The sequence below is a fragment of the Ceratosolen solmsi genome, unplaced genomic scaffold, assembly GCF_000503995.2.
Source record: "Ceratosolen solmsi marchali unplaced genomic scaffold, CerSol_1.0 scaffold226, whole genome shotgun sequence".
Lineage (NCBI taxonomy): Eukaryota > Metazoa > Arthropoda > Insecta > Hymenoptera > Agaonidae > Ceratosolen > Ceratosolen solmsi.
The window spans coordinates 5,141-16,030 of NW_011948480.1; the positions used below are offsets into that span (position 1 = coordinate 5,141).

Below are 10,890 nucleotides of genomic sequence, written 5' to 3' on the forward strand. Positions count from 1 at the left end.
TTTACTAGTTTTATTAATTACATTAATCCAAAATTGTGACTTTTCTCTTGGAATATAATCTGGCCTTTGGGTCACTCTTATTGGCTCATATATATTTTGGACGACTGAGATCTATTGTATCAAGATATTCATTTATTCTACATATGTATATCGTAGTCATATTTATACGTATCTATAGTGCACATTGAAGGTATTTAAAAATCATGATTTATAAATAAATATACATTATAACTTGATTTAGTCATTCCATTATATAGAATTTTATAGTATATTTGATATCGATATCAATATGCGCGCGTGTGTATTTTTAGTACATTAAAATAAATTTGTCTCATCGTTGTATTTACCATGTTAGAATAATAAATAAAATGTTGGTTTATACTTAAATAATTGCTGTATTCATAAAATACAAGTAAATTTCAAAGATTTCTTAAAAATAATTATATACGTTGGATAAACAAGAAAAACAAGACACTGCTATTTTGTAGCATAGTTAATACATTTTAATATTTACATAACAGATAAAAAATTTTTAACAATCTTAATAATATTTTTTTAAATTAATCTATTATAGTAAAATGATTATATGTTTCAAAAGATATTTATATATTTATCAACATATAACGAGCACGTGTACTAACCCGTACGCAAGCCGCAAAAATACAGTCATGCATATGTAGAATTGAAAAATAAAAATAATTAATTTTTACAGGATGAACTTTGATATTATTTTTTATTGTAACGCTACAAATGATCAGAATATAAAAATGATACCTGTTATACAAATTTATGAAATTCTCAGTAAATTCTTAACAATTTATAATAAAAAACGGGATAGAGAGCGAATGGAAAAATTATGCAAGTAAGTTATAACTATAAATTTATTTATTAGTATATAATAATATTAAAAATTTCAGATATCTCGTATTGTCACTTGATTCTGAATCACCTATATTTTCATACATAGGAGTGGCTTTGATAAGAGATAATTATATTTTGTGGATATATCAATTAAAATCTATTTTACGATATTGTTTACTTGAACTAGAAGATCTACATCCCGAACAACCAACAGATAATAAATCTATTCTTTTAAGATTGCATACATTAGTAAGCTTTACATCAACGCAAACGTGGTCCCTTATGAGATTATCAGAAATGCAAAAACTTAAAGTAGGGATGAATCAGCTTTGTGCTAATATAATGAGATATTTAATGAAAAATGATTTTTACAAAATAATGAAGGTAATTTATTAGCAGATTATTGCAATATTACTACTAAATTATCGTGAAACTTTGATAATTTAAAGTTGGTAGCTTTACCCTTAATTTCTATTAAGTAAATTATAAAAAGAAAAAAAGCCAGGATAATTATTCTTATTAAAAATAAAAAAAAAATTGATAAAATTCGATATTTAAATAATAATAAATTTATTGAAATAAAAATGTGTATACCCTTATAAAGCAATACGACCTATGTCTTAAATTATATTAAAAATGGAATATATTTAAATTAGTTAAATATTAGAAATTAATTTGCATTAATAATTGCATTAAAATTCTATTTGAAAAAGATAGTTTAATGCAGAATGATGACAACGAATGAAATACCAACATCAATAAGTAATTATGACAAATTATAACATTGAAATATTAGATAATAATAATTAAAAATAATAAAATTTACTTCAAAATTTTTAAAGTACATTATATGTTTAGACATAATATTTGAAAAAAAAGTTTTGTCTATAAACAGCAGTCCGATTTGTCATGCGGTAAAATATTTACAGGAAGCATATACATGAGCAGTCATATTCACACTCTGATAGAAATAGTCAATTTGATTTTAAATTAGAAACTAGTTATCACCTTCGAGCTATATGGCAAACAATTTAGCTTTCAAATTTAAAACAAATAAGTGCTATATCATATTAAATTAAAAATAAAAAATGTATGATAAATTTCTAAATATAAGTTGGATATAATATTTACACAATGTATAGAGAGGGTACTATTGATATAGTAATATAATTTATGTTACAATATATATCCACCCTATAGCACCTTCTGCAAACATATATAATACATAAATATATGAAGTATAGTGATCCTGATAGCAATAATTATAACACAAACATACGTTTATATTATTCAGTAGCGTAACTCGATATTTCCAAAATTATGCGCTATATAAAAAATGGAAAATTATTAGAAAATGATTATAACTCACTGTCTAATTAAAGATGCTTGTAAGCTTGTATTTAAGAGACAGAAAAATATATAAGTACGTATAAGATGATAATTTTGCTTAGAATTCCGAAATTGCTACATATATTAACATTCCACAAGTGCTTTGCCATGTGTTTTTTTTACAATGCTTTCAAATAGTAATGTTGTTATTTATATAAAACTAATATTTAAAGTTCTAAAATCATCGAATATTATTAATAGATCTAAGCAGACGTAATCTTATTAGACAAAAAATAGGAACATGATAATTTACATATTCTTTAATATTAAGAATAAAGAATAATTTTTAATGATATTATTTGTGCTAGTTCGTTAAATTATATTAAATTATACTAGATATTTATTAACAAATTAAAAAACGAACAATACATATTAAAATCTCATCTACATCTCTCCACACTGAGTCGCTCATTAAAGAAAAGACCGAACATCTAAAGTTAGTTGTATAGTCATAAAACGAGTAATTAAAATGAAATTCAAGAAAATATTCAAATTGATTGCAATGTGATAATTTTAAATGAAATATTCTAAATCAATTATATCATAGTATTTTACGACAAAAGCATATCAAATATAAACTTTTAAAGATGATAGATGAACTACCAATTATAGTATAAAAATGATAATAAAAATATACTAATATGATTCTAAGAATGATCATAATATTTACAGAGAACAAGTTTACTTATATATGATTAATTAATGTAGTGACAAATAATTTAGTAACTTATTTTACCATTCTGTTGGAGATAGATTACTAGATATAATACTACAGAAGTTACGATGTACCACTGACGTTAACAAAAACGTACTTCGGTAATATGTATTGTATGCAATATTTATCATGATAATTTTTTTATAAATATGGCTCAAACGTATAATAATAATATATAAATTATAAAAGCAGACTTTCCTGATATTTTTGTAAAATTATGATTAATAGAAAAATGATATAGATCAATTACCTAACAAAGAAAGAATAATAATATTCTTATTGAAAATGATGTAGCATTATGATCAATTTTTGAATTTACCTATCTTATACTTTCATATTTTTTATTATTATGAGATTATTGGTATTAAATATCCCACATATAAAATAGTATGTACATTTCCATGATTAATTGGTTAATGTTTGACTTCTATTGCTATTTCAATATTTTCTTATTTAACTGAAAATATGGTACAGAAAGTATACCAGAGTAACCGACAGAAATATACTGTTAAGTATCTCATATTTTATGTTAGAGTATTAATCAAGTTAAGATTTAACGCTGCAATAGGCTGTACTTAAATAGTCATTAGATATAACATGACTACCGAGATGCTCATTATAAAGTACTTGCTACTTATGTACAATTAGAAAATTAGAATTTAATAAAATATATGAAACAACAAAAATGATACAGGAGAAAATATTAATTATATCTTATCTAAATTATTAAAATAAGAATGGAGAAAACTTCATCAATGAGATGTTATAAGTAATAATACAATGTTTAATGATATCAGTGTTTTTGACTATTAAAAATCCAGTCAATTAAGACTAATTATTTATATTAAAGAGGAGTCTTCGGAATTCCAGTCACCTGGTGGTCGAAGGACCAAGATGGTTGGATTAGACCATATCCACCATTTTACTAGTGAAACAGTGTGAATAAATGAGAGGTTAATGCTTCAATTCAATAATTAACACAATTGCTTTTCGTGCTATTTATTGAGTTTTAATTTACAAATACACAATTATGATTCTATGTCGATGGTGAGAATAGGTGAGATTTTGCCGTTCCTTAGTGTTTTTTTTTCACGTGGAGGTAGCATGTAGTGCAAGTCGAGGTTGGAAATTCTAAATCTCCGGGTCCCCTTGGAGCAGGGCGCTTGGTGGGAATGAGAAGTGTACACTGAGAAGTGAAAGGTCGTAAATCCTTGACACTTCTTGTATAGTGCCACGTATGTTGTTTTACATGCGAGTCTCCTCTTGATGTATAAATATAAAAATGGTTTAATAGGTCAGTGTATATTGGTAGTGCGCTCTATGGTATTTATCGAGATGTAGCGTGCAGTGACGTCTTGAAGCAGATGTATCAGAAGTTTTGGCGCCTTGATCCAGAGTGGAGATATAGTATGTGGTAACGTCTTGATACAGATGTAGTATAGAAGTGTTGGCGCCTTCATCCAGGATGCAGTTGTAATATGTAGCGACGTCTTGATGAAGATGTAGTAGAGAAGTTTTGGCGCTGCGATTGAGAATGCAATTGTAATATGTAGCGACGTCTTGTAGTACACCGTGTTTCCTCCTAGTTATCTCAAGCAAGTACTGCGGTGTCCCCGGTAAGAGAGAATATACCTTGATCCAGAATCTTTGATCAATTGATCACAAGATTTACAATCAAACGATATCAATGTTTTATATATGATAAACTATATTTAAAAATATAAATAGAATAAATAAATGTTTTGACTGGTGTTCAAGTTTAAAATATACTATTATATAAATAATTGAAACTAATTTTTAATAATATTTAGAAAATAACTAATATAAAGTTTCATTTATATTTATTGTTCATATTATATTAAATTATCAAAGTTTTAACAAAATAAGATGTCCACACATTATTAAATTTAGATATCTTCGTGATATAATATTTTAGAATCTTCTTATCAAGGGTTTGTGCAGACAGATAATTACGTTACAACCTACTGCATTAGCTGCTATAACAACATTGACTCTTAGACCATTACTTTTTTCAAAAATATCGGATAAATTATTTTCGGTGTTTATAATTAATATCATCAGTGTACCTGCGTTAGTGTGTCATTTGAATGATATGGTAAGTAATATATATAATAATAATCCTTTTTATTAATGTACTAGAAATATATGTATATTTTCATAGTGTAAAACAAAAAAAATCTTGTAATAATGCATGTGCTTGTTTGCGAGAATTTTTAGTGGTATGATGTTGAGTTCTTATAGTTATATGACTATTTACATCTACCAAAAAACGTTAAATAAATAAATAAATAGATTAGACATCATTTTTATTGAGATATACCGTCTTTAATGTATATCTTGTAAAAATGGCGTGTTTTCAAAAAATTAATTTTCTCTCTGATACATGTGATGCATGAAAAAGCCCTTACGGAAATTATATTTCCCAAAAAGTATTTGATCCAACCAAGTTACCATCAAATATATTTAATAATTTAACAATTATTAATATTTAGTTTATAGTATAAATTTGTGATGATTTAATTTGTTTCCTAGGTTTAATTACTCTTACATAAAGAAAATTATTTCTATTCATTAAAGGTTTTCAATACTATATCATTATATATTTCTATAAAATAGAAATTATGAATACATTGTTATTTTATTTTTAGTATTTTCTATTTCCTTTAATTTATATTGAATTAATTACCAATTATTCAAAAAATATATTAATTGTGAAATAAAAACACAAAAACATATTGTTTCACTTATATGCAACTTAGTAAAAAAGTATTTAATAACTACTACAGTAATGTTAAATCAAAATTAATTTATTAATTGACTTTCTTGAGCATATAATTTGAATATAATCGAAACGCTTAAATTTTATGAATACATTGATTTCTAAAAAAAAATGTAAATCGTATATATATTTATATATATTTATACTCAAGAATTTATTAAACGAATTGTGTGTTAAATACAATTAATTTGATACTGTAGAAACAATTACAATGCAAAATGATACATACCATACTACGGACTGATTCGATACATTGTAATACAAAGAGTTTAATAGTGTAATGAAAATGTAACTGAGTGGTAGTCCATACATGTTCGAAAACATCAACATGTAAAAATCATAAATATCTAAAAATAGATATAATAAAATTATTCTACTTTTATGAAAAAACTATATCAAAGGAAATGGCAGTATGAAATATAAAATAATTTTTAAATAATTTTAAAAAATAAAGGGAAATAAATTATTCAATTATAATAGAAATCAATAATACAGTCAAATTTATTAAATCTTAAACTACTTTCTAATAATGCAATAAATATATATTTACAAGATCATGTAATAATGTATTAATTAATTTTAATTACTTTTAACGAAATTGTATGTATTGTAAATCATACATTGTTTTTAATATTGCTTATAATATAAATATTTATATTCATCTCATTCATTAAAAGTGCAAAATAGATGAGTTGACAATTTTTATTGCAATATAATTTTATGTATTATTTAATTCTAGATACATCTATATGATTATTTAATATTAATAAATATAGTTTGTACTAAAATTAAGTATTTGTAATATTTAGGATAGATCTCCAAGCATATCATTATTCAAGCAAAATAATTTATTTGTGAAAAGCATTAAATTTTTAAACAATGAATTGAATGCAAAAACTATTTTCAGTATTTTAAAACGCAATTATACACTATACTTACTGGCAAATTTAATAGAACTAGCTAATATAGAATATGACAGAATTTCGAATGATATTTATTATCCTGATTTCACAGTATGTTATTAATTTTTTTTTTGTTATTGAACATATATATATTATAATTTTATTTATTAATTCAAATTTTACATTGTATTTTAGTTTGTTATCACCAGTTTGCTTGAATTCTGTCAACAATCTGTAATAAAAAAAAAGTGCAATACAACCTATTGGCATCCAATAATTGGATGGCTTGAACAACCTGAAGAATTTTCATTTCACGAAGTTATGCCTAAAGTTAAAAAACAACTTTCATATCTTTGGACAGGAAAAATTATTACACATTTAATTTGTAAGTTTAATTCTATAAATTAAACAAAAAATTAATTTTAATAATTATATTTTTGTGTAGGTGAACCACTTGAAGAGTTTGTAGGGAGAGATTCTTGGTTACAGCTAAATTCTGAAAGTACTTCTGCTACTAATTTTGTTTATAAAGTATTTTCCGAAGTAAAAATGAAAAAAAAAAAACAATATTATAAGCTAGACAGTCAAAACGCAATAAAAATTTCTTTGATATGTAAATTATATCAAACTGCGTTAAATGCATTAAAGGAAATAAAACCTATTATTCTTACCGGTAAATAAGTTTATATATTGTTTCATAAATATATACTGTATCTAGTATAATATAATATGTTTATGTTATCATAAAACTATGCATTAGATAATTTAAAATAATTTTTTAATTAATTTTAATTTGAAATAGGTCTTTGTTATAAAGATAAAAAAATATTATATAATTTATGGACATTTTTGAAACGTCTTGGGCCGAACTGTGGTCTTAAAGCATTTCTAGATCACTTAACTGTAACAACGAAATGCGTGTCTCCAGAATTCCAAATGTTAATATTATTTTGCGATTGCATGACTCATTTTATAACGTAAGTATTTAAAAAATTTTGTTTACAATTTGATATATAAATGCTAGTATTACTTTGTAATTTAATAAAAATAAATAAACATACATTATATTTTAACAGTATTTTAGATGATATAGAAATGTACGAGCAACAGGATCTATTTAAACTTTCGGACTTTACTTCTATGTCATATTTTTTTAATCAATTTCTTTATAAATCTATATTAAATAATTTATTTGGTGAGTATATTATTACATTTAATAATGCTTATGTTAATAATTATTATAATAAATGAACTCATCTAATTTTGTATGCAATATATATAAATATAAACATACAAGTATCTTAATATCGAACATTGTTATCTCGTATCTCTTCAGTTTCTCACTATATAAATGTGTTAATATTTAAATTTAATGTTAATGTTTAAAGATTTGGTTATTGTATCCGATGATCCGACTCGCTTCACCAAGGTGTAGCAATCCGGGTCGAAGGATTAAATTGTTTAAAATTAACTAAAGAACCGCGAGATGTTATGTGGCAAAAATGCCTGGGCAAGTGGAAGGGTTAGTGTATTGATTCAATATTTAACACATCTCTTTTTTATTGATGTTTATTCCATTTACTTTCTATTACAGGGATGAATTTTTGTATGAAACCTGTATGAACTCTTGCAGCTTTTCGGCAGTTAGCATGTGGCGTTTGTGTGCAATTTGATGGAAGAAGGAGGTGGTACCCTCGCAATGTGGTGCCCTTGATCGTAGGTTATCCTTAGAACGGAGAGATTATAAAGCTCATACCACTTCTTCGAGTAGTGCCACGTAGTGAATCTCCTACTACTTCGTGCACTTGGGTACAAGCAGCTTTTATTAGAGGTTAGGATCGACAAGGTATGAAACTGAAGGGTCGATGCAGGCTTCTTGCGTGGCGCGGGCTAAAATCTTAGGCTCGGGCTGGCTACTGGAGATACCATGTGAACTGGTGGCACAGCACTTTATATTAAAAATTTATATTAAAAGATTACAAACGAAGACATGACTTCCGACTTAGCTGAGGGGACTTCCCCTTTTCCTTGGTGACTTCAACGTGAGTACTAGCGAGTGGTAGTTGGATCGGCAAGGTGGGTGCTGAATGGTGCGAAGATACAGGCAGTGGCATTAGTCAGGATAATGTTGCGTTTGCCTTTGAAACGGCCTTAATCCCTGAAGTATGCCCGGTGACTTGGCTCCTGGAGAGACCTTCGGTGGAAGATGGTGGGTATGGCGCCATGAATTGACGACATTGCAAGCGAAGACATGGCTTCGAACTCAGCTGAGGGGATTTCCCTTTTCCTTGTTGACTTCAAAGTGAGTGTTTGAATATTTATCCCTCTTAAATAGTTCACTGACCCAAGTGTCCATTTGGGATCCCTTCCCTTTTTTCGCGTCCAATCAGAGAGCTTGTCGACTCATGGGCGAAAGCAGCTCCTTTCGCGGCATAGTCTTTAGTCAAGGAACTCATTCTTTTAGTTGATCTCGAGCCAAGAAGAGCTCCTGATTCCATTACCATCGACGAATTTAGCGACCACATGGCAGACTTGAAAGAATGGGCAGGGACGAATGCATACCGGTTGGTCATAACGATTGGGTGGAGGTTGGGCAACCATCTCAAGAAAACTCTAACATCTTAGTTTTTCAGATGTTTTATGATTTGTTTTGCCAGATGTTTTATAAGCAGGAATTTTCAGGAGTCGAACGACTAGCTAATTCTTTTGAGTTTGCAAGATGTTTACCGACTTAAAAAATGTTCTCGCAACCTCGAACAGTTATGTATAATTCTGACTTTACTGTACGAAAATATGTAAAGCATATTATGAAATAATTAGATAAGACAATGCATAATTAACAAATAATATAATTATTAAATACATAAAACAACAGCGTATAATAAGTTGAAAAACAGATTTCACGGAAAATAATGATATCGTGATTATTTCACAACAGTGAGAAATAATAAAACAAGTTCTAAGAAATTATTTGGATGAGTGATATATCTAATGCTTGACTGATAGTAACAATTTAATTTATATATTTCTTTTTGCATTCATATGTGAATGAATAAAAAAGATTACTTGCAAAGAATGTACATAATTTATTATTAATTTTCAAAAAAATACTCTGAAACAACTCCTCAGTACATATTTAAAAATAAGTTTAGGTTTTACTAATTTCTAAAAAACAAATTGAAGTATCAGTGAATAATCAAGTTAAGAATTTTAATTATTTAATTAGTAGAATACCTACGGTTCAGTAATAGATTGCAATTTACAAAATTTTTGCTTACAGTTTAAGAGTACATTTTAATGGTTCTAATAGAAATTCAGATAGTTATAATTATCTCTGTATACTGATAAGTTTTATTAAATATAATATTTTCTGATACGAGCTTTATCTTGGTACTTATCGTTATGATAAAGAAATTAATTAAATCATTTTAGATAGTTTATGTTTATACCTGGGATACATTATTAAATATATGTTATAAATCGTATTTTATTTACAATGGTTCAACAATCCTTTGAATAGTAAATTATATGGAGGTACAGAATTATTAAGAAGTATACACGTATACTTCAAATGAAAATAGAGCAGAGAAATATTTTAATTATGTTTTAATGTAAGGAAATGCTATGTGTACAAAATGCACCTCAACGTTCCGACTTGTTTTATCAAGGGCGGTTCGACGGATACAATTTGTTGCCGTTGACAACTCAGAGACTACAGGTGTTGTGTGGTAGCGATGACAGATATGGCTGAAGTATATGCTTTTTATTCTGTTATTTATTAATGACAAGGTTGACTAGTATTACTATAATTACTTGTAGAACTAAATTCTTGATTGAAGTGATGTGTTGCGGAGACAACTGTACAATAATCTATGCAGTTTGATTATTGAATACGAATGGCGAATGGCGCGAAGTTTCGTTCGTCGACACTAGCGCCTTTTGAACGAGGACGTGTGTGGTTGAGGTTATGAATGCGGCTTTATGATTGAAAAATATCGCAAGTGGCGAGAAACTGGATTGCCTACACTTGCGTTGGGTTTTGCTTACTTTCGTAAGCTTCCGAACTTGAACTAAGGTGAGGGTTACGAAGTGAGATGCCCTTTGCGGGCGCGAAACTTGACGACGCGTACTGGAATTTATTCCGCACTGTCGTTTTAAGAATAGCTTCTTCGTTCTTAGTACTTGTCGATGTAATACTCTGAATCTCAATATATATATAATTA

At 27.1% G+C, this 10,890-nt stretch overlaps 1 protein-coding gene across 1 annotated transcript; it reads left to right on the forward strand.

Moving 5' to 3' along the window:
- The first annotated feature begins 783 nt into the window (after positions 1 to 783).
- LOC105366991 (ubiquitin-protein ligase E3B-like) lies at positions 784 to 8,102 on the forward strand. The gene is made up of 7 exons (XM_011505611.1): positions 784 to 862; positions 918 to 1,245; positions 4,902 to 5,081; positions 6,575 to 6,778; positions 6,863 to 7,052; positions 7,113 to 7,280; positions 8,056 to 8,102. The coding sequence occupies exons 1-7, from the start codon at positions 846 to 848 to the stop codon at positions 8,100 to 8,102; spliced, it is 1,134 nt and encodes a 377-aa protein (XP_011503913.1). The 5' UTR covers positions 784 to 845.
- Positions 8,103 to 10,890: the final 2,788 nt, after the last annotated feature.

Bases quoted from the DNA above. Each gene is read 5' to 3' on its own strand.
- LOC105366991 (XM_011505611.1), top strand. The intron at 5,082-6,574 runs GTAAGTAATATA...TGTAATATTTAG, and splicing joins TGTGTCATTTGAATGATATG to GATAGATCTCCAAGCATATC. The intron at 6,779-6,862 runs GTATGTTATTAA...ATTGTATTTTAG, and splicing joins TTTATTATCCTGATTTCACA to TTTGTTATCACCAGTTTGCT.